The 22549-nt window shown below is 56.3% G+C and overlaps 1 protein-coding gene across 15 annotated transcripts; it reads left to right on the top strand.

Annotated features, from left to right (window-relative positions):
- Positions 1-677: 677 nt before the first annotated feature.
- On the top strand, positions 678-20719 carry SLC16A5 (solute carrier family 16 member 5). 15 transcript variants are annotated; one of them, XM_042256388.2, is made up of 9 exons: positions 678-774; positions 3391-3577; positions 4657-4704; positions 5778-5803; positions 6219-6372; positions 10897-11143; positions 14231-14374; positions 17415-18224; positions 19569-20719. In XM_042256388.2, the coding sequence occupies exons 6-9, from the start codon at positions 10945-10947 to the stop codon at positions 19814-19816; spliced, it is 1401 nt and encodes a 466-aa protein (XP_042112322.1). In that variant the 5' UTR covers positions 678-774; positions 3391-3577; positions 4657-4704; positions 5778-5803; positions 6219-6372; positions 10897-10944; the 3' UTR covers positions 19817-20719. The 15 variants fall into 15 exon arrangements, with proteins under 15 accessions (XP_042112322.1, XP_042112321.1, XP_042112326.1 ...); XM_042256387.2 differs by having other exon boundaries at positions 5778-5852; XM_042256392.2 differs by lacking the exon at positions 3391-3577.
- Positions 20720-22549: the final 1830 nt, after the last annotated feature.

Raw genomic sequence — 22549 nt, 5'->3', positions numbered from 1 at the left:
CCATGGGCTCCAGGGCCAGGCTGAGTGGGGCCAAGAGGAAGGGTGTTGGGTGTGAAGTGAGGGCCCAGGGGGTGACATCTGAGTGCAGAAACGCACGTGAGGTGGGAATGGGTGAGGAGGCAAATCCCCAGGGCCAGCTGTCAGGCATGCGGGCTGGAGTACTGGGATACAAGTGTGCAGAACAGAGCCTGCCAGGGTGCTGGCAGAGTGTCCTGTGAACTCAAAGCCGGCATGGCCTTCCAGTGCAGCCCTGAAAAGTGAGATGCCTTTTTTTTTTTTTTTTTAAGCTGCAGCACGGGGCATGTGGGATCTTAGTTCCCTGACTAGGGATCAAACCCAGGCTTCCTGCGTTGGAAGCAGAGAGTCTTAACCACTGGGCAGCCAAGGAAGTCCCCAAAGTGGGGAGGGTTTGGGAAGATGATTCTGCCATTTCAGGCAGAGAGGCTGAGGAGAGAGAGCTGTCAAGGCTCAGTGTGTGAGCTGTATGGGCCTGAAGGGGCCCCAGCTTCAGGAAGAGATAAGACATCTGAGCAAGATCTCAAAGGGAAGAGGCAGTAGAATTAAGCTCAGCTGGATATGAAGATGAAAGCCAAGGGGAAGGAAGGAGGCCCTGGATGGGATGGAGTCAGAGAACAGAGGAAGGGCCTGCTGTGAAGGAAGAGGAAGCTGCTGTGGGCAGTGTAGGGACAGGCTCAGTTCCGGTGACGGTGAGAAAATCTCAAGGAGAAGGGCTTGGAGCTCCAGAACGGGGGTGGCGTGGAGGAGAGACTCTGGGTAAGAAACGCAAAAGGAGGACTTCCCCGGTAGTGCAGGGGTTAAGACTCTGGGTCCCCATTGCAGGGGGCACAAATTCAATCCCTGGTCAGGGAAGTTCTACCTGCCTTGCAATGCAGCCCCCCAAAAAAAGAGAGAGAGAGAGGAGAAAGCTGAGAAGAGTAAGGGGGCTGGAGTGGAGGGGAGGCTGGGGTACTAGGTACCCCAACATTAGGTCTCCAGCTATGGTCAGTCCTGGGAGAGACTTGGCCCCTCAGATTCAAGTTTAGGAGGATCTTTGGGGGATATAGCGAGCCGGGTGGCATGGCCCAGGCCTCTGGGACCAGCTGACAAGTTGATACAGGCCCTGGCAGAGGAGGGCAAACAGGCAGAGGAGGGTGACAGGCAGAAGGTAGAAAAGGAACAGAGCTGGTGGAGTAGGGGAGGGGCTCGCGAACAGGAAGGTGCCGAGGGGCCCAGTGCCAGCAGCGTGCAGAAGAGCCTGGATGGATTGTCCCCACTAACCCAGCAGAGGGCACTCTGTCCATGCCAAGGAGACCGCAGGGTCACGAGCACAGGCCAAGACCCAGAGAGAGGGGCAGAGGGACCAGCATCCCATCCTGGAGCTTCTAAAAAATTAAAATATTTTTAGAGACTTCCTGATGGTCCAGTGGTTAAGACTCCCAAAGCAGGGGGCATGGGTTTGATCCCTGGTTGGAGAACTAAGATCCCCAATTGCGCATAGTGTGGTCATATATACATATATATATATATATATTTAAAGGATCAATAAATATATATATATATATATATTTTTAAGGATCCTAAGATCCTGGAATGAGGGACTGACTTGGGGTGGGCAATACTCCATTCCTTCACCAAGCCAGTAAGGTAGTATCTGAACAGTACTTAGAACCTCCTCCACACATGGTGACCAATATTGTTATATTCTATGCTACACCCTGTGTTAAGGGCTGGGGCAATGTTGATCAACTGGGCAAGAAAGTTCCCAAAGGCTCAGGGTACTTAGTGTGGGAGACACACAACACTCGGCAGGATTAGGGCCTCAACATGGGAGGTCTGGGAGGCCTTCCTGGAGGAAGGGGCTTCTAAGTTGACACATGCAAGTCAACCAAAGGCTGACCATGTTTTTTGTTATTTGGAAAAAAAGATCATTAGGACAGAGTGTTTCAGGGAATGGAATAGCCGGGCAGATCTCAGGCGGGGTTGGCAGATCAGCAGCAGAACATGGTGTTCTTAGTGATATGTGGCAATTGGGTTATTCAATACTAATTGTTTAGTCCCTAAGTTGTGTCTGCCTCTTTGCGACCCCATAGACTGTAGCCCACCAGGCTTTTCTGTCCATGGGATTCTCCAGGCAAGAATACTGGAGTGGGTTGCCATTTCCTTCTCCAGGGGATCTTCCTGACCCAGGGATCCAACTCACATCTCTTGCACTAGCAGGCGGATTCTTTACCACTGAGCCACCAGGGAACCCAACTACTGACTACTTAGAGTTAATTCCTAAAGGTTTATGACTTTGAGCAGCTGCCTCCCTCTCTCTTTGAGCAGATGCCTCAGTTTGCTTCTCTGAGTCCCTGGTCACCCACTTCTCATTTTACAGCTGTGATATGCTCTAACAAAACCGGGCCCGGTGACCAGGCTGCCCCCTCAGAGCAACCCCTGGGGCAGAGTCACAGAGGAAGGCTGCAAGGGTGACCTGTGGGAGTCACAGACCCTAGTCCTGAGCTCTGCAGCCAGTGACTATGCCCCGACCTGGTGGGAGCTTTATTCTGAAGAAGTACCCAGAGTCTGGGATGGAGGAGGGGGTTTGCCCACAGCTCTCTGAGTCTCATCTTGTTGAGCAGAGGTCGAAGATTAGAGTGGGGCTCCCCAGAGGACAGTGGGGTCCTGGGAAACCTAGTTTGATTTTTCCAGAGAGGGTAAGAGCCTCCAGGAAGTCCCTGGGCATTGAGTCCCTAGGTAGGGCCAGAGTACCCACAAATGGGGTGGAGGGCTACACCCAGCCTGTTCTGAGTACCCAGGACAGGTATAGTCAAGTTCCAGGTTTCCGGTGAGACTCCTGGGACAGGGTGCCAAGTGAGAGTTCTCGACTTTGTGCAGAAAACAAGCCATAGGAAAGCGGAAGCGAGCTTATTTAGAGAAATACGCGTTCCAGAGAGAGAGGTCCCTCTCGGAAGGTGAGAGTGGTTCTGGTATATGGGTTGTCCATTTTTATAGGTTGGTGATTTCTAACAAGTAGGAGGATTATCCAACTCTTTTGGGGTAGAGGCGGGGATTTCCAGGAACTGGGCCACCACCCATTGTTTTGGTCAGCTTTGGAACTATCTTGACATCTGTGTCGTTTAGCATATGCTAACCTGTTACAATGAGCACATAATGAGGCTCAAAGTCTATGAGAAGTTGAATCTTCCCCTATCTCAGCCTCACTGGGTTCTAAGTAGCTTTTTTGCATTCTCAATAGCTGCCTCATTTGTGCGTGTGTGCATGTGATACTTGGAATGATTGTGCCCTGCCCCCCTCCCCTCCTGTCCCACTGCCACCCAGTACTGGGCCAGGCTGAGATAAGGGGTATCCAGACGGTGTAGACCCAGTGTGACCCTCTTTTGTCCCCAGGACACAGGAGTAGGACCTCTCAAAGCCTGAGACCATCCCTTTGGGACCATGGGATAAACCTTAATCCCCTCCTCCCAAGGTTTGTATCTAGGGAACCTCAGACTAGGATGAATATCCCCGAAGTAAGAGGCAATCCCAGCACTGTGACTGTTGCCAAGTAAAGGAACCACGGGCACAGATGTCTAAGGTATGACTCACAACTCGATACAGTATCTCTTACCTCACTCACCCAGAAGTTAACTATTCCAGTGGGTGGGAAGTGGTATCTCATTGAGGGTTTGGTTTGCATTTCCCCTGATGAATAATAATGTTGAGTATTTTTTCAATGGGCTTGTTGGCCATTCGCATATCTTCTTTGGAGAAATATCTATTCATATATTTCACCCATTTTTAATGGAATTATTTGTCTTTTTACTGTTTGTAAAAAGTATTTGTCTTTTTGAGGTTGAGTTGTGAGAGTTCTTTATACATTCTCAATGCAGGTCCCTTATCAAATATATGATTTGCAAATACTTTTTCTCCCATTCTGAGAGTTATCTCTTCACTTTCCTGATGGTGTCCTTTAGTGCACAAAGGTTTTTAGCTTTTGGGCTGCACCAGGCAGCATGCGGAGATCTTAAACTGTCAGAGAAGTCCAAACCTTTTTTTTTTTTTTCCTTTGTCACTTCTGCTTTTGCTGTAGTGTCGAAGAAGAACTCATTTCCTGACCCAAGGTCATGAAGAGTTAACTGCTATGCTTCCTTTTAAGAATTTTTATAGTTTTAGTGTTGTGTTTTGTTTTTTAAACGGTATGAGGTAGCAATCCAACCACATTCTTTTACATGCAGCTATATATTCTTCCCACCCTATACTGTCTCAGCACCCTGACGGAAAATTAACTGACTGTAAATGTAAGGGCTTATTCTCAATTCTGTTTCACTGATCTATACATCTACCCAGTAGTACCACACCATCTTGATTGCTGTAGGTTTGCACTAACTATACATTTTAAACAATACCTATCAAGGCTTGGCTAGGTGGGAGAGGAGCACGAGCAGAGGAAGTGCGGGCCCTCTGACCCGCTCCCAGGGCTGAGGGGGTCCATCCTCTTCTCTGCTCCTCGACAGCTGCCTGCCCGGCCTCCTCTGGATGTGGCCTTCAAAGCTCTAGGTTTTCACTGGGAGGAAGCTAGAGCCTCCCAAGAAGGAATCCTGCACCCTGGCCGCCTACGCGACTGCCGCTGGGAGGTGCCGTCTCTTACCCCACGCTTTCTGCCTTCCATTCCAGGGGTCCTGGAATCAGAGCGGGAAAATCAAGAAGCTCGATAGCGAGCAGGTGGGCTACGCCAATTACTTGTTAATTACGTACCTACGCGCCCGTAGGCGCCGGGAGCCCGGCCGGGGCTGCTGGAGTGGTCCGGACCACTCGGAGGAGGGGGCGAGGTTGCAAGCATGGAGTGCCTCCCCGCTCCCCCGGGCCTGGTCCCGAGGCCTCCCGCCAGGCTCCAGGAGACGCGGAGGTGGTCCCGCCCACCCGCGCCCTGCGCCCGCCCCTCGGTCCCTGCTGCCGCCCGGCGTCCTGCCGCCTCCTCCGCGGGCGGGCCGGGCCGCAGGAAGCCGCTCGGCGGGAGTGGAGCCGCCCCTCCGCCGGGCCCATGCGAGCCGGTGAGCAGGCTCCCCGGGAACCCCCCACGGCCCCCGAGGTGTCTTCCCTCGCCGGGGTCCCCGTGGGCACCGTCGCGGACCCGCCCCGCCGGGGACCTCCGGGGCCCTTTGCCCGCCGGTTGGGGGTGAGGATCCTTGTCCGCGTCCCGCGGGCCGCTCTAGCCTGGGATGGCTGGGGACCCCCACGGCCTGGCGGGTGAGGGGACAGGCACCACCCAAGGCCTGGGCTGAAACCTCCCCAGGGGATGGCGCCTGGACGTCCCAGAAGCCCCACCCAGAGGAGATCCGCCGTGAGGGGGAGGGTGGGAAGCAAGCCCTGTGGAAACTGATCCGGACGGCAGGGAATGTGCCAGGGTGGCAAGAGGTCATGAGGTTTCTGCTGCCTCGCCCATCCCCCTTCCAGGCCGTGGTCAACCGGGGCCCCTGTCTGGATGGTGGGGGCACCTCTGGAGGCAGAGAAGGGAGGAGGGTGACCGGCTCCAGCTGGCCCACCTCTGGAACCGCCTTCTTCCTTCCCCAGGCTCCTGCCAGGTCCGGGAATTTGAGGGCTTGTCCGCCCCAAGCTCAGGCTGGCTCGGGCTGCTCCCCTCTCGGGCAGGAATCTCACTCCTGCCTGTCCTCTGCCCTGGGCTTCAGGCCTGGCATCCTGCCTGGTGTGGAGCCTGGGGAGGGAGGGGGTCTCCAGGGTCTGGCCATCCTTCCACTGTTGGAAAAGGTGATGGTTCCTTGTTTTCCTCTCACCAGCTCTTCGCCAGGAGAAGAGAGCAGAGGTCCAGGGGGAGGCCCTTGCACACCAGGACCCTAACCCCAGACCCCTGCGTGAGAGCATCACTGCCCTTTTTTGCCTGTACCTGCAAGCTCGGGGGTGCTGGGGATGGATTCTGAGGGCCTGGCCAGTCTCCTGGCGTAAGATGGGAAGCCCTAAAAAACAGACCAGGCACTGTGTGTCATGGGAAAAGGACAGGAGATGTCATCTGAACTTCCGTCCACACAGCCAGCTTTGGGTCACCTGGCATGAGGACGGTCGTTCTCTCTGGGCAGCAGGTCCCTGAGGACTGAGGTCAGCAGCTCCCGTGGCAAGCTGCTCACCTCCAGTCCCGGGAAGTGAGAGTGAAGCATCTCCAGCCCTGTCTCCTTCCTTGCCCCAACTGCATGCCAGGGGGTGATCATGACTCCTGGTTCCAGGTACAAAGGGAAGACAGCTTCTCTGCTGGGGCAGAGGCGGAACCAGAGCCCACACTGCTACTCTGTTCCGCTTGAGTCTTCTGGAATGGACCTGCCTGCCCGGAAACCAGCTCACCCTTGTTCCTGGGCTTGCCTGCCCCCCCGAGGAGCACAGGTGAGTCACATTGATATTACCTTTTGGGCTCAGGTGGAGGCCAGGTGGGCGGCTATGAACAGGTCCCTCCCTGCTCATAGTGTAGAAGTGGGAGGAGAAATGCAGGTGACAGCGATAAGCACGGAAGGATCCACTCCAGTTTGGTGTGAAAACTACTATTAAGGAGAGAAGTACAGGAAAGGGCCTTAGAGTTGGGGGTCAGCATAGCTTCCTGGAGATGCCGCTGGGGCTGACTCTTGAAGGACCGACTGGACTTCTCTCTGGCTGAGGATTTTGGAATCTCGGCAACCGAGTTCCCGAGGAGCGACCAATTGGCTCGGGGAGGGGGTGCTGGAGGACCAACAGGAGAGAAAAGCTCTGCGTGTGACCTGGGAGTTGTCTGGGGGCTGTATGGGAGGGCACAGCCTCCTTGGAGAAGGCCAAAGTGCAAGCCAGCCCCTAGAGAGAGGCCAGGGTAAAGAGAGAACAAATGAGCTTAGGGTTTCCTGGGCTCTGATTGTCCCCTGAGGCCTGGAGGGAGGAGAAACCAGCTCCACTGAAAGGTTCTGAGGGAAGGTAGGTGCAGGGTGAAGGTCAGAATTCTGGACAGAGTTCACTGGAGGGGAGGCTCAGAGGAGTAATTGCTGATAAGGGCACCAGAGGCAGGAGGCAAGGGCAATGGAGAGGGGACCAGAGCCGGGCAGGGGGTTGGGGGCCCCCACGTGTCTCCTCTCCCATCTTCCTTCTCCCTGCCACCTCTGGTCAGAGACAGCCTGCTGCTCGGAAGGGGTGTGGGGGGGTGCTGGGGGTGGGGCACCGTGGTGAGGGACCAGCCGGAGGGAAGGCTGATGGTCCTTCTGGGAGGAAAGTGGAAAGTGGCAGGTCCAGGAAGATGGAGGGGCCGGGGTGTGTGGAGGAGGGGTGAGCACTGGAGCAGGGTGGGGAGACTTGACATTCACAGGCGGGATCAGGTGGCATCCGTGGCCTTTCTACTTGCTGAGGGAACAGAAATCCTGGTAGGAGTGAGAGCCAGTTTGCTGGAGGAGGATCTGAGGTTTGCCCCCAAGCTTGGGGCCGAGCCAGAAGAATCGGGGCTAGGGGATCTCTAGGGCCTGTGTGACGTGCAGGAGCCAGGAGGGCAAGAGGTGTTCCTAGCCCACACGCAGGACTCAAGGTCACGCACACACACTCACACTCACACACTCACTCTCCCAGGCTAGGATGAATGGGCTACTCACTGTGGCAGGGCCTCTGGGGGTCCTCTGGGGAGGGAAGAGGCCTGTGCTGGAGAAGGGCTAGGGGTTGGAGCCCAGGAAGGAGGCAGTTAGGCTGGATCCAGCTTGGGTGCTGTGTTGAAGCTCCAGGGCCTGGGGGGAAGGTGTGGGGTGCTGGGCTGGGCAGGAAGAGGTGTTTCCTATTTCTGATAGTTTCCTGAGTTTCCGTGGATCTTCAGGGCCTGGGGCAGAAAGGAGGAAGGCTGTGGGGACCGGAGCGCCCGGGATGGCTGGCTTCACGGAGACTGCTCTGCTCTCACTGCCTGGCGAGGGTTGAGGTTGGGGCCCCTGCGGGCCAGGGAGCAGGGGGAGAGGCAGGATGGAGGGGACTGGAAAAGGGCTTTTCATCTGGGGAGGGGGCTGGGGGTCGAGGCCTGGATAAGGCAGCTTCTATGATGGGGGCAGTGACCCTGGTGGTGGCGAGGAACCAAGGTGGGACTGAGCCAAGGCTGTGGGGGGTGCATTTGTCTGCATAGCACGCGGCCCTGTTTGTGTGTGTCCGTTTGTCTGCAGCACCTGTCTATCTGTCTCTGGGCTTGCCTGAGTGTGTCTGGGGGTGTGCTGCTGCACGTGTGTGTGTCTGAGCATGTGTATCTCTGTGCGTGTCATGCCCTCCTGAACGCGTGACTGTGTGTGTCCCTGTGTCTCTGGGTTTTTCTGTATGTAAGTGTGGGTCTGCATGTAACTCTGTGTGCCTGGTGGTCCCGTGTGTTTCTCTCTGCCTGTCTGGTGTGTGTCTATGTGTCTGTGTGTGTACCTACGTAAGTGCACGTCTGTGTGTGTAACTGTGCCCATCTGTGTGAATGGGTATCTTTCTACACATTCCTGTGTGACTGTGTATGCACGGGTGTTATGTATGTTTGTATTCTTTGTATGTGCTTGTGCACCTTTCTATGTATTCATGTGATTGTGTGTTGTACGTGTTGTATGTTATATGTGTGTTACGTGTGGTGTGTGTAAGTTGTGTAGTATGTGGTATGTGTGTTGTGTGGTATATGTGCGTGATGTGTGTGCCGTGTGTATGTGTACTGTATGTGTGGGGTGATGTGTGTTGTGTTGTGTGTGTGTGGTGTGTGCAGTGTGTGTGTGTGTGATGTGTGTGGTGTGCTGTGTGTGTGCAGTGTGTGTGATGTGTGTCTGTGTGTGTGTGATGTGTGTGGTGTGCTGTGTGTGTGCTGTGTGTGTGCTGTGTGTGTGTGCTGTGTGTGGTGTGCTGTGTGCTGTGTGTGTGTGTGGTGTGCTGTGTGTGTGTGCAGTGTGTCTGTGTGTGTGTGATGTGTGTTGTGTGTGTGATGTGTGTGTGATGTGTGTGTGTGTGTGATGTGTGTGGTGTGCTGTGTGTGGTGTGTTGTGTGTGTGTGTGTGTGCTGTGTGTGGTGTGTTGTGTGTCTGTGTGTGTGCTGTGTGTGTGTGTGCAGTGTGTGTGTGATGTGTGTGTGCTGTGTGTGTGTGTGTGATGTGTGTGGTGTGTGTGCAGTGTGTGTGTGATGTGTGTCTCTGTGTGTGATGTGTGTTGTGTGTGTGTGATGTGTGTGGTGTGTGTGTGTGTGTGATGTGTGTGGTGTGCTGTGTGTGTGTGATGTGTGTGGTGTGCTGTGTGTGTGCAGTGTGTGATGTGTGTGGTGTGTTGTGTGTGTGTGATGTGTGTGGTGTGCTGTGTGTGTGCAGTGTGTGTGTGATGTGTGTCTCTGTGTGTGTGATGTGTGTTGTGTGTGTGTGATGTGTGTGGTGTGCTGTGTGTGTGTGATGTGTGTGTGTGTGTCTGTGTGTGATGTGTGCAGTGTGTGTGTGTGTGTGTGCTGTGTGTGGTGTGCTGTGTGTGTGTGTGTGTGTGTGTGTGTGCAGTGTGTGTGTGTGTGTTGTGTGTGTGTGTGTGTGTGTGTGTGATGTGTGTGGTGTGTGTGCGTGTGTGTGATGTGTGTGCAGTGTGTGTGTGATGTGTGTGTGCTGTGTGTGTGTGCAGTGTGTCTCTGTGTGTGATGTGTGTGGTGTGCTGTGTGTGTGTGTGTGTGTGTGTGATGTGTGTGGTGTGCTGTGTGTGGTGTGTGTGTGTGATGTGTGTGTGTGTGTGTGTGTGTGTGCAGTGTGTGTGTGTGTGATGTGTGTGGTGTGCTGTGTGTGTGTGTGTGATGTGTGTGGTGTGCTGTGTGTGTGTGTGTGTGTGATGTGTGTGTGTGTGATGTGTGTGTGTGTGATGTGTGTGTGTGTGGTGTGTGCTGTGTGTGTGTGTGATGTGTGTGGTGTGCTGTGTGTGTGTGTGATGTGTGTGGTGTGCTGTGTGTGTGTGATGTGTGTGTGTGTGTGTCTGTGTGTGTGTGCAGTGTGTGTGTGTGTGTGTGTGTGTGTGCAGTGTGTCTGTGTGTGTGTGTGTGTGTGTGTGTGCAGTGTGTGATGTGTGTGGTGTGTTGTGTGTGTGTGATGTGTGTGTGTGATGTGTGTGGTGTGCTGTGTGTGTGCAGTGTGTGTGTGATGTGTGTCTCTGTGTGTGTGATGTGTGTTGTGTGTGTGTGATGTGTGTGGTGTGTTGTGTGTCTGTGTGTGTGATGTGTGTGGTGTGCTGTGTGTGGTGTGCTGTGTGTGTGTGTGCAGTGTGTCTGTGTCTGTGTGATGTGTGTGTGTGCCGTGTGTGTGCTCAGAGAAGCCCGCGCGGGGACAGGCCTCTCTCTGGGACTGTGTGGGGCCTCTTGGCCGTGAGCGCCGTGACAGCAGCGCTGCAGGGAGACTCGGGCTCCGCACTCGGGCGCTGTGGCGTGGCGCGCTTTGTGCAGCAGCTGCCCACTCAGCGGCCCCCGCCCACTGGCTCCCCGGCTGTCACCGTGGCTCTGACAGGGAGCCTGGCTGTGCCCGGGGTGCTGGAAGCGGGAAGGCTGGTTGGGACATTGGAGAGGTGTCACCGTGCGCCTGTGGCACCGGGACTGAGTGGCTCCAGACGGCCACCGGCAGTTCTGGCGGGTGCGTGGCCACGGCGGGGCCAGGCAGTCCCACCTGCTGACCCCTAGATGACGGCACAGCTAGAAAGCGTTCCGCCCGCCCACTCGGGCCCACAGTGGTTCACCTGCTGGCCCCTCCTGTCCCTCCTGCCAGGCTGGCTCTGAGAAGTAGGGGAAAGGCGATGCCAAGGCCAGTGTGTGGGCCTCTGGCCACCTCCCAGGGGGTGGCGCCCCTCTGCCGTACCCGGTGCCGGGCGAGAGGAAGGAACGGGTCCAGCCGCCCAGGGGTGGCGGCAGGAAGGCCGGGGCCAGCCGGCAGCTCCCTTCTGTCCCTTCCTCAGGTGACCCGGGCAGCGGTTAGGCTGTGGCTGCAGCACTCGTAGCCAAGGATGCCCCAGGCCTTGGAGCGCTCCGAGGGCTGCTGGGCCTGGGTGGTGCTGCTGGCCTCCGTGGTGACGCAGGGCCTCACCCTGGGCTTCCCCACGTGCATCGGCATCTTCTTCACCGAACTGCAGCGTGAGTTCCAGGCCAGCAACAGCGAGACTTCCTGGTTCCCCTCCATCCTGACAGCCATGCTCCACGCAGGGGGTGAGCAGGGTGGGGAGGGACCGGGTGTGGGCTGGGGTGTGGGGAGGGATGAGAAGGAGCTCGGGGGGAAGGGAGGAAGCCAGAACCTCTCCAGCCTCCTGGGTCCCTCTCTCTGGGGCCATAGATTTCACCTGGTGCTGTGAATTCCTGGGATGTCATCTTGATTTCAGCAGGGCCAGTTCCCCCACCCAGGATCCTGTGGGGCTGGGCTGGGCTGAGCTGGACTGGGCTGGGGAGGGGCACAGGGCAGGGAGGCCCCCAGGATGTAAAGCCGGTCCTCCTGATGAGCGTGGGAGGATCGAGCCAGACCATAAGAGTGCGGGGGCACAAGCCACAGAACAGCGAGGCTTCCCGCGGGGTGAACTCTTGGAACCTTAGTTTTTCCCTCTGCCATTTGGGGGTAACAGCCAGCAGCCCCAGGCTGCCCACCTCCCACACAGGGTTGCAGAGAAGATCACAGAGTCCAGCCAGGTCTGAGAGCTTGGGCAGTGGAAACTGCCCTCATCGGGGCTTCAGGACAGGAAGCAGAGGTCTGGAGAAGGACCCCAGGAGCAAGAGGGGGCAGTGCAAGAACCCCATCTCTCACCAGGAAGCAGAGGGCGGGGGAGATGGAGGGCAGTCCCCTCAGTTCCTGGTTGCCTTCTCCAGGGATGTGAAGGGCTCACCTTGACCCCAGGGAAAGAGAAGGGGCCCGGGTGGGTTCTCCACAATAGCCTTGGGCTCACAGGACTGCCCCCCCATTCCTGGGAGCTCCCCAGGGAGACTCCATGGGCAGTGACCTCTGGGGGGGGGCTCGACTTGACAGCCCGCCGGGCTCTCCTCACCCCTGTTTGCCTGTCTCAGGTGATCCATCTCCCCGCCCTCCACCAGCACCGGGAGGGAAGTCAGACTGGGATAGAAGCCACCTTCACTGGGGCATGGGCTCAGGGCAAGGAGCAAAGCCAGGCCTGGCTCAGACTGCACAACCTTTCAGCCAACAAGCATGGGCAGAAGTGTGAATCTCAGATGGTTCCTTTGCTGCAACTGGAGAGGGGTCTGGGCCAGGGACTAGGAACCGAGCATTCAGTGGGGACCCTGCTCCCCAGCCAGCTTCAGACTCACGCCCAGGAGGTATGCCAACATTCCGGCCAGCCCAGGACTCCTATAGGTCTGTCTTACATACACACACACACGTACCTTTAGGCCATGCTCATTCAGAGTATTATGGAGATTTTTAACTTGCAACTATCCTTGATCCTAAGTACCCCCAAACCCCACACATTTTAGAGATGAAGACAAGCCAGCACGGAGTATCCGAGGCCTTACCCATGCTGTAGAGTGAGTTTGGGGAAGAAACCATGCCCATGCAGAGGGAGCATTTGCCTCCCAGTGCCCCACCCCAGCACCCTCTGCTATCTCAGCTAAGCTGGCACACGTCCCAGCCCCCGCCCCACACACGGTGACTCAGGGCTTTCCCCAATGTCACCTTTCCAAAGTCAGGTCAAAGTATGGGGGTGGGAAGGATGTGTGGGTCAGCGGTCATGTCCATTTCAAAGCCTCTCCTCTCCCTCTGTGGCTGCCTCTCCTTGATTACCTTTGAGGATGGGCCGCTCACTTCCTCTGTTACTCTCACACTCAGACTGGCTCACACCCACACACCCTCTCTCCACACCCAGCACCCAAACTCACATTGCGTGTGCACACACACTTTCTCTGTCCCTTTGGCTGCACTCTGGGAGCATTAACTCTGGAGAAACTCTATGGTATGTATTTGGGAGGGTGGGGTAGGGCGGGCTGGGGCAAGGTATTTGGCAGATGGGGCCCTCTGAGGTGTCAAGGAGCAGCCTGCCAGGGCTGGCTCACTTCTACTCCGGGTCTGCACTGATGAGAAAGCAGCTCAGGGTAGAGTTTGGGGAGGACAGGCCCTTCTCCACCAGAAGCCAAACATCCAGCGATGCAAGACTTTGGTGGTGGCTGGAGGGAATGGGGGAGGGGAGAAGGTACCCCACACACTTTTCTCCAGAGGCTGGAGCAAGGGGGCGCAGCGTAGCCCGAGGCCCTGGGCTGCCCACCCTGAACAGGTTGAGGATGGTGGGAGGGCTGTGGCCAGTCCTCCTGAGGATGGGGGAGAGGGGAATGGGGACTGGAGGTGCTCCCTGTGATGTAACCACCCTGGGACTGTGGTCCGCTGAGACCAACCCCTGCGAGGGGCATCCACCCAGGTCACGATTTCACCCAGATGGATGTGGCCTCTGGTCAGTGCAGTGAAGGGCCTTAGTCTGTACCTCTGGGAATCCTGGTCAGGGTCAAACTGAATATTTACAGCACCTCACAGCTGCTCAGACATCACCCAGCCTGACCCCTCAGTCTCTGCAGGGGGAAATCAAGGCCTAGAAAGGGACTGGCCTTGCTTGACCTGTAGCCAGTCTTTAGCAGGGTGGGGATCAGAACCCAGGCGTATGCGTTCCAGGGCTTCTGCTTTGTGCCTTTTTTTTTTTTAATTGAGGGCTTCCTCGGGTGGTTCAGTGGTGAAAAAATCCACCTGCCAGTGCAGGAGACGCAGCAGATCCAGGTTCAATCCCCGGGTCAGGAAGATCCCCTGGAGGAGGAAATGTTAGCCCACTCCAGTATTCTTGCCTGGAAAATCCCATGGACAGAGGAGCCTGGCGGGCTACAGTTCATAGGTTGCAGAGTCAGACGTGGCTGAGTGACAGCACGCACGCATTTATTATTTATTGTTGGCTGTGCTGTCTTTGTTGCGCTGCAGGCTTTCCTCTAGTTGTAGCGAGTGGGGGCTGCTCATCGCGGAGCACAGGCTCCGGGGTCTGTCGGCTTTGGTGGTTGAGCTCCCGGGCTGCAGAGCACAGTTTCATTGCTCTGTAGTTGTGGTGCATGGGCTTCGTCACTCCATGGCATGTGGGATCTTCCCGGATCAGGGATCGAACCCATGTCTCCTGCATTGGCAGGCGGATTCTTTACCACTGAGCCCCCCAGGGAAGCCTTTAAGCCACCTGCTAGTTGTTCCTGGAAGCCCCTCCCAAGCCTGTTCTCTCCCTCCCTCTGACCTCGTCATTCAGCTGTCACCTGCCGTCTGCCCCCTCCCCACAGGCCCCCTGTGTAGTATCCTGGTGGGACGCTTTGGCTGCAGAGCGACGATGATGCTGGGCGGCGTGCTGGCCAGCCTGGGCATGGTGGCCGGCTCCTTCTGCCGCACCCTCGGCCAGCTCTACCTCACGGCAGGATTCATCACAGGTGACTGTCATTTCATTTCGAGAGTTGCTGGGTAGGTACTGGGTATGAGACTGAAAAGGGCCAGGCGTGGTGAACAGGGCAGGCAAAGCTCTGAATCTTCTGGGGCTGCTCACAGCCACTCGAGGCAGACGAACAATGAACAGATAAGTAACGAGGGTCAATCCTGACAAGTGCCCGAGAAGACAGGACTGCTGATGCCGTAGTGTCCTCGTTCGGGTGAGGTTGGGCAGAGATTAGACAAGTTAAGAGGTGAAATGACTAAAACAGCCAGTGCAAAAGATACAGCAGGGTTGGAGGAGGTTGCTGCTTTTTTTTTTTTTTTTGGCTGTGCCTGAGGCTTGTCGGATCTCGCTTACCGGACCAGGGATGGAACCTGCGCCCCCTGCAATGGAAGCATGGAGTCTTAACTCTGACCACCAGGGAAGTCCCAGCTTGCTGCTTTCAACAGAACTGTCAGGGAAGGCTTTGCAGAGGAGGTGACATTTGGTCAGAAGGAGGTGAGGCATCTGCCACCAGGCTCCCAGGGAAGAACATACCAGAAGGAGCAGCAAGACCAAAGGCCCAGGAATACTCTTGGAGCACTGAGGACACAGGGTAGAAGACGTGAAAGTGAAGGAGTCCTACTCTTTGCGACTCCATGGACTGTAGAGCTTATGAAATTCCCCAGGCCAGAATACTGGAGTGGGTAGCTGTTCCCTTCTCTAGGCAATCTTTCCAACCCAGGGATCGGACCCAGGTCTCCCACATTGCGGGTCTCCCACATTGCAGGTGGATTCTTTACCAGCTGAGCCACCAGGGAAGCCCAATAGGGTAGAAGCCTGTGAACAAAGGTCAAGAAGGTGGGGGGCGGGGGCGGCATGGCCGCAGGGGAAAAGGCCAGATAGGGTAGCTCAAAGGCTTTGTAGTGAGATGGGAGGCCCTGTGAGGGGTTTGGGCAGAGAGATGTCATCCAGCCACTATTTGTGAAGAACTAGGTACTACCCTGGGGGCTTCCCAGGTGGCGCTAGTGGTAAAGAACCCACCTGTCAGTGCAGGAGACGTAAGAGTCGGGGGTTCCATCCCTGGGTGGGGAAGATGCCCTGGAGGAGAGCCCAGCAACCCACTCCAGTATTCTCGCCTGGAGAATCCCATGGACAGAGGAGCCTGGTGGGCTACAGTCCATAGGGTCCCAAAGAGTCAGACATGACTGAAGCAACTTAGCAAGCATGCATGCAGGCAGTACCCTAGCTGTGGTATTGTGAACACACCATAGGGGGCTAGGCTGGGAGCAACACAGCAGTTGTCATCGCCCAGCCAGGCGGCAGCTACAACCTTAAACCAGGGTGGTATGATGAAGGCAAAGGGAAGGGGTCTCGTTCAGGATTGCAGGTGTGGTACAGAGAAGGACACGAGGGTGACCCAAGAGCCAAGGGTGATACCAAGGGTGGAATGGAAGAGTGGAGTGGCCGCTAACTACGATGGGGACCCTAGGGGAAGAGCAGGTTCAAGGGCAGGTGGGAAGCTCAGGTTTGGACACACCTGGTCTGGCCCTGAGCTGGAGTGGCCAGCTGGGGAGTCCTGAGAGCCCTGGTATTCAGGTCTTGAGATGAGGTTATCACCCTGCTGTCACTAAGGGAACGAGGGAAGAGGGATGATAAGGACTGGGGTCTGGGGCCCAGGACATGGACACTCCAGTGGTTCACGGCCTGGGCAGGAAGAAGTGACAGAGAGGTAGAAGGAGAACCAGGAGAGTGGTTTCTTGACAAAGGAAGTGAGGAAAGCGCTCAAGGACGAGGAGGAGGAGGGAGGGACCGTGAAGCCACTGATGGATCAGATTGAGCCGACATCAGACTCCATCTGCGGCTTTGTAATGTGGAGGGTGGCAGCCTTGATAATTCTGGAGCAGAGTAAGGATGAAAGTCTGATTTGTTCAAAAGAGAACAACAGGGGAGTTAGTCGGGTGGCCTAGGACGATTCTGGGCTTTCACTGCCGTGGCCTGAGTTGGAAACTGCCATCCCCCAAGCCATGCAATGTGGCTGAAAAAAAGAACAGGAAGGAGGAAATTGAAGACAGTGGAGATAGGATTTCCAAGAAATTTTTATATAAGGGAGCAGAGACATGGGCCGTTATCCAGAAGAGACTGGGGTCAAGAGAGAGTTTTGTTTTCACGGAAGAAATCACAGTGGAGAAGAATGATCTATTAATAGTAGAGAGAAAATGGATGTGGCTGGGAGAGAGGGAAGTTGCTGGAGGGACGTGCCTTGAGCAGACAGGTTGCAGGGAGGAAGTGGAGGGTCACCCTTGTCTGGGAGCATGGACTGTCCATTGCTACCGGTGGGAAGGAAAGTTGGTCAGCTGAGAGTGATGGGAGAGGGGTTGGGGTGCACAGAGGAAGGCTTGGGGTCAGCAAGAGTGAGGGAGAGTAGACAGTTGATGGAACAGCAGTGGCACCGTGGGAGACCCAAGAGCCACTCTGAGGCCGGTGGTCAGGGCACGGTGGTGAGCTTTCCTGCACATTCAGCTGTGCAGAGTAGGTGGGGGCGGTGGCATTTGAGCTGTTAGGAGAGCGAGCTGGGGGGGAGGGTATTCCAGGCAGATGGAACGGCAGCTGCACATGTCCAGTAAGTGGGAGCTTGGTGTCCAGAGGAAGAGAAAGAAACCAATGGGGCTTTATCATGGCTAGCGGCCTGAGATGGCACCCAGAGGTGGCCAGAGGCCAGCCCGTGTAGAGCCTTCCAGGGCATAGTAAATACTTTGGCTTTTTTCCTCCATGTGAAGGAAAGTCTCTGGAAGGTGTTAAGCAGGGGAGAGACTTCACCCAATTTAGGTGTCTGAACATCCCCTGGTGCCTTGCCCATGGGAACAGGTGTACCCCCCCGGCAGCCTTGGGAGGGGAGATGCTTCCAGGGAGGTGGTGTGGTGGGCTGATTCCATCTGAAACCCCTGGGTGCCTAGAAGTGGGTCTGGGCTGGAAACGGAAGGAAGACAGACCTGGGACGTGACCCCAGGGTCCCCACACCGGGCGCGCCCTGGAGCTGGTCCCCCCTTCTCCCTCCGCAGGCCTGGGCATGTGTTTCAGCTTTCAGTCAAGCATTACCGTGCTGGGACTGTACTTCACCCGCTGGCGGGTGCTGGCCAACGCGTTGGCCTCGGCGGGTGTCTCCCTAGGCATCACGCTCTGGCCGCTGCTCTCCCGTTACCTCCTGGAGGACCTGGGCTGGCGAGGCACCTTCCTCATCTTCGGCGGGGTCCTTCTCCACTGCTGCGTCTGCGGGGCTGTCGTGAAGCCTGTGCCTGCCAGCGTGACCCCAGAGGCCAGAGAAGGCCTCCCCTCACCTTCCAAGAGACCCTCGCAAGGCTGCCTGGTGGCATGTGGCCGGGCCATCCGGCGCCACCTGGCCTTCGACGTCCTGCGGGACAACGTGGGCTACCGTGTATACACGCTGGGGGTTGTCTGGATGATCATGGGTTTCCCGCTGCCCCACGTCTTCCTGGTCCCTTACGCCATTCGGCACGGGGTGGACGAACAAAAGGCAGCACTGCTCATCTCTGTCATCGGCTTTAGCAACATCTTCCTGCGGCCCATGGCTGGGCTGGTGGCAGGCCGCCGGGAGTTTGCGGGCCACCGCAAGTACCTGTTCAGCCTGGCGACCCTGCTCAATGGGCTCACCAACCTGGTGTGTGTGGCGTCGGCCGACTTCCGGGTCCTGGTGGGCTACTGCCTGGTGTACAGCGTGTCCATGAGCGGCATCGGTGCCCTGCTTTTCCAGGTCCTCATGGACATCGTCCCCATGGACCGGTTCTCCAGTGCCCTGGGGCTCTTCACCATCCTGGAGAGCATCTCCATCCTCATCTCCCCGCCGCTGGCTGGTGAGGCCCTGGGAGTGGAGGGCAAGCGGGGGATGGCCTGGGCGGGGTATGTGTATGCCAGGTCGCTTCAGTCGTGTCTGACTGTTTGAGACTGCATGGACTGAAACCTGCCAGGCCCCTCTGTCAGTGGGATTTTCCCAGCAAGAATACTGGAGTGGGTTGCTATGCCCTTCTCCAGGGGATCTTCCCAACCCAGGGGATCAAACCCTGGTCTCCCGCATTGCGGGCAGATTCTTTACTATCTGAGCCACCAGGGAAGCCCCTATTTGTGATTTTCTCGATCACCTCGGGGGACTGGCCACAGCCTGTTCCCCAGCTGGTGATTATGGTACAAACAGTCAAAAATAAGGCTTTCGGTACCAGACCTACCGCAGTTCTTTGTCTTCCCTTCTGTGCCTCTGTTCTCTTATCAGCAAAGTGGGGATGACAGTAGAATATACCTCATAGGCTGGTTTGTGAGGATCACAGGTCATTCCACAAAGAGGTCAGTAGAGAGCCTGGCATGTGGTAGAAGCTATGTACGTGTCGGGTCTGCTGTTAACACCCTCCTCCTCCAACTTCCTGCCTGAGGGCCCTCGGCAAGTCACGTTCCTTCTGTGAGCCACAGTGTCATCTGCAAAACGCAGATGAGAACACCCACTGTAACTGTCCCGCCCCCTGTGCCAGTCACCGGGTGGGCAGGGCTGAACATGGAGCAATGGTCCCCACCACTCAGGGCTCAGCCTCTGGTGGAAGAGTCGAGGACTGGGGCAAAGAGGCAGCTTTGCGATCATGGTGGTGATTTCGTGCTGGAAGGGAAGCAAACAGATACGGAAGTACAGACCCACTGGAGTGGCCGTGCTGGAAGCTGTGTGTGTGACATTCAGAGTAAAGGGGTGTGTGTGGAGCCTGTGGTGCTGGGGGTGGGGTGGACAGCTGACAGGCAGCATGCTTATCACAGTCAGGTGACGGGGACTCCCTGCTCTGAGTGTGGCACTGGGAGTTCCAGTTTTCAAGGGAGATCTCCAGGGTTGACAAGCAGGGAGAGCTGACGAGGGCCCAGGGCATGGCTGAGCAGATATTCCAAACGCCACTGGCCCTGGAGTCCTTGGCCGCCTGCCACTGAGGGTGAAGGAACCATGCCCTGAAGAGCTGTTCCGGCCTGGGGACTGGCTGCCTGGGCCAGGGCTGGTTTGCTTCTCTTTCCTTTCATTCAACAAATACCTAACGAATGCCAGCGAGGTACCAGCCAGTGTTGGGGAGGCGGCAGGGACAGAACCCCAGCCCTCACAAAGCACACGGTTTAGGGGGTGCAGGCAGCCGACAGTCCTGGGCAGTGACCTGACTTGCTCTCTGTGCCCCCAGGACTCCTCCTGGATGCCACCGATGACTTCAGCTACGTTTTCTACATGTCAAGTTTCTTCCTCATCTCAGCCGCCCTCTTCATGGGCGGCAGTTTCTGTGTCCTGGGAAAGAGGGAGCGGCAGGGCCCGTGGGCTGAGGTCAAAGGAGCCGTCCCAGAAGCTGCCCCGGAGCAGGGCCTCACCACAGAGGATATGGATGGTCCCGAGAAGCGGCTGCGTGTCGAGATCATGTACGTGACCAGCGTCTGAACCCCGGGGTCACTCACCTGTGTGACCAGCTTCTGAGTCCCGAAGTCAGTGAGTCCTGCCTCAGCCCAGGAAGGGGATGTCTGGCTGCTTCGCCAGAGGCTGGGGTGAAGCACTGCCCAGCAGGCCTGACCCGAAAGGCATCCCGGCTCTGCAGGTCAGGACTCAACCAGGAACTGGGACCTCAGAGGCTGGCCGCCAAACACTCAGGGTTCCTTCCAACAAGCAGAATCCAGGAGCAGGTCCTCCTAACTTTTCCCTTGGGGACCAGAGCCCCTGGGGCCCAGGAGGGTGGGTCTGAGCCCAGCTCGGGTCTGTCGTGACTGGCTTGGCTCAGCTGCCTGCCTATTTGCTGCTGCTACAGCTCAAGACACTGGACCCTCAAGTCCAGCCTGGATGCCTCCCGTGTGATCTCTCTCCATCACCCTCCAGACAGTTCTGGAGAGCTGCTCGCCCCTTCTCCGAGTCCCTCCTGCTCCTCCTTCTTCCCAGGTGGCCCAGCCCATGCCCTAAGGGCTGCCCCCAGCACAGGTTGCCGGGCCCCATGCTTCCTGGAACCTTGGCAAGAGGGGCCTTGGGAGAGAAGTTGTGACGGGGGCCAGGTGGAGGTGTGGGCCCGGATGCAGGCCGTGGACAGATTAAATGTCGGGTGGGGGACCTGTGCAGAGAACTGGAGGGGAGCCCCTGGCTTGGGCCCTAGAATCACAGAAGACTGAGAGACCCCTGCCCGCTCAGGGTCTGCTCAAGGGTCTCCTCCCTCCTTGGCCCCTCCCTGCATCTCAGCTGGAAGATTAGTGTTGGGTGCGGGGAGCCAGCCATCAGATGTGGGGAGGAAGGGTTGCTGGGCAGGGCCCCAAGACCTCTGTGAAATGGAGCTGCTTTCGCAACAGAAGCCCTTTCACTCCCCTCTCCTGTCTTTCTTTTCTCCCTGCTGTGTCAGAGGCGTCAGCCCTGGGGTAAGGAGCTGGCTGGGCCACCTGCCAGGCCACCCCTGCTCCCCGTTGGCCTGTGCATCTGGCCTGCAGGTCAGAGCTCCCCCCGCACACACACATTCTTTTTGCTGGTGCCTTCCCTGAGGTCATCATCACCTGGGAGCTGCCTCTCATCAGCCCTGGCTTGTCCCAACAGGATACCAACTGAGGGAATAGAAAAACTGTTTGTTTGAACTATACACACAAAAACATTTTCTGCAGCGGGTTATAAACCCTGTGAAGTAATGAAGCTGAAAAATAGGCCTGGAGTAAGTTTGCTCCCATTCGCCTTCAGGGCTACTCCCAACCTGGACCTTGTTTGTTGATTCAAGCTCAACCGGGTTTCAGCAAGAAAGTCTTATCAGGAGAGAACTGATTTTCTTTTTATGACCTGCTCCAGCCCTCCAGCACAAGTCCAACTGGCATGAGTAAGCACCCTTCTGGATATTGTCTTTTCCAGGATCCACGAGTGCCCCCTTATGGCAAAAAAAAAAAAGTAGTATAGAGGTGAGGCAAAGGGCTCTGAGCTGGCATGGAACCTGAATTGATGTTTGACTGCCACAATTTGCTGCCTTGACTCTGGGCACGCAGAAAACAGAGAAGGTTGGCCTAGATAAGCTAAGGTCTCTTCCAGTCTGAAAAGTCTGATCCTAAAGACCCCCCACTGCCTCCCTGTGCCCCAACCTGTCTGCACTTGGTCACCATCCACAGCTTGTACACTGAAGGGAGAATGCACAGCTGGGCACATTTTATCATGTCCTGCCTCCTCCATCTTAACTGAGTGGAAGAGGAGAGAGCTGGGGCTGGTGGGTGGGTGAATACTTTTTTTTTTTGAAGCACTACATGCGCGGCATGTGGGATCTTGAAGTTCCCTGACTAGGACCAAGGACCAAACCCATGCATACCCTTCGCAATGGAAGTACGGAGTCTTAACCTCCAGGGAGGTCCCTAGATGAATCCTTTTTGGTGCTAGTAGCCACATGGCTTTGAAACATGCATCCCCTTTTAGGCCCACTCTTGAAAACATTTCTTTTCAAGGAAAAAAGATATTAGTAAACATTTAGGATAGAGAACTTTGACCTCCTCTGCCTGCCCTCCCCCACTCCCTACCCTGGGCAAGAGTGGCAATCATTTCTGGGCAGAATTCCTTCAACAAATATTGAGCTACTGTGTGTCACGAACTGGGCAGAGAGGAGTAAGACCTGGTCACAAAACCAAGGACTTAAAGAATTCTTTGCAGAGGTGAGGGCCTCGGAAGCCTTAATTCAGTTCAGTTCAGGCACTCAGTCGTGTCCAACTCTGCGACTCCATGGACTGCAGCACACCAGGTTTCCCTGGCCATCTCCCAGCTCTCTGGAGCTTGCCCTAACTCATGTCCATTGAGTAGGTAATGCCATCCAACCATCTCATCCTCTGTCATCCCCTTCTCCTGCGTTCAATCTTTCTCAGCATCAGGGGCTTTTCCAAAGCCTTAGGAGGGGGCAAGTAATGGAGGATGTGATGGCCCATCAGATTCCAGAATCCACACTTGGCTGATCCTGGGATTCCTCTAGAGAGGGTCCAGAGCAGTTCCTGACCAGTGTGGGGTAGAGCCCACTTCTGTCCTGTCCCTAGATCTTTACTGCTCCATCCAGACAGGAGCAGAGAAGCCCCCTGGCCACATTGGGCTGAGATAGACTTCCCCAGGTCGAATCAGCTCTCCTTAAAATGTGAAGGTTCTGGTGAGGGGCCTGGGGACACTACCCTGCAAGAAGCAGCCAGGGTC

Source organism: Ovis aries, chromosome 11 (genome assembly GCF_016772045.2).
Source record: "Ovis aries strain OAR_USU_Benz2616 breed Rambouillet chromosome 11, ARS-UI_Ramb_v3.0, whole genome shotgun sequence".
Lineage (NCBI taxonomy): Eukaryota > Metazoa > Chordata > Mammalia > Artiodactyla > Bovidae > Ovis > Ovis aries.
The sequence above is the reverse complement of the archived record's forward strand: the minus strand, read 5'-3'. Positions and strand labels throughout refer to the sequence as shown.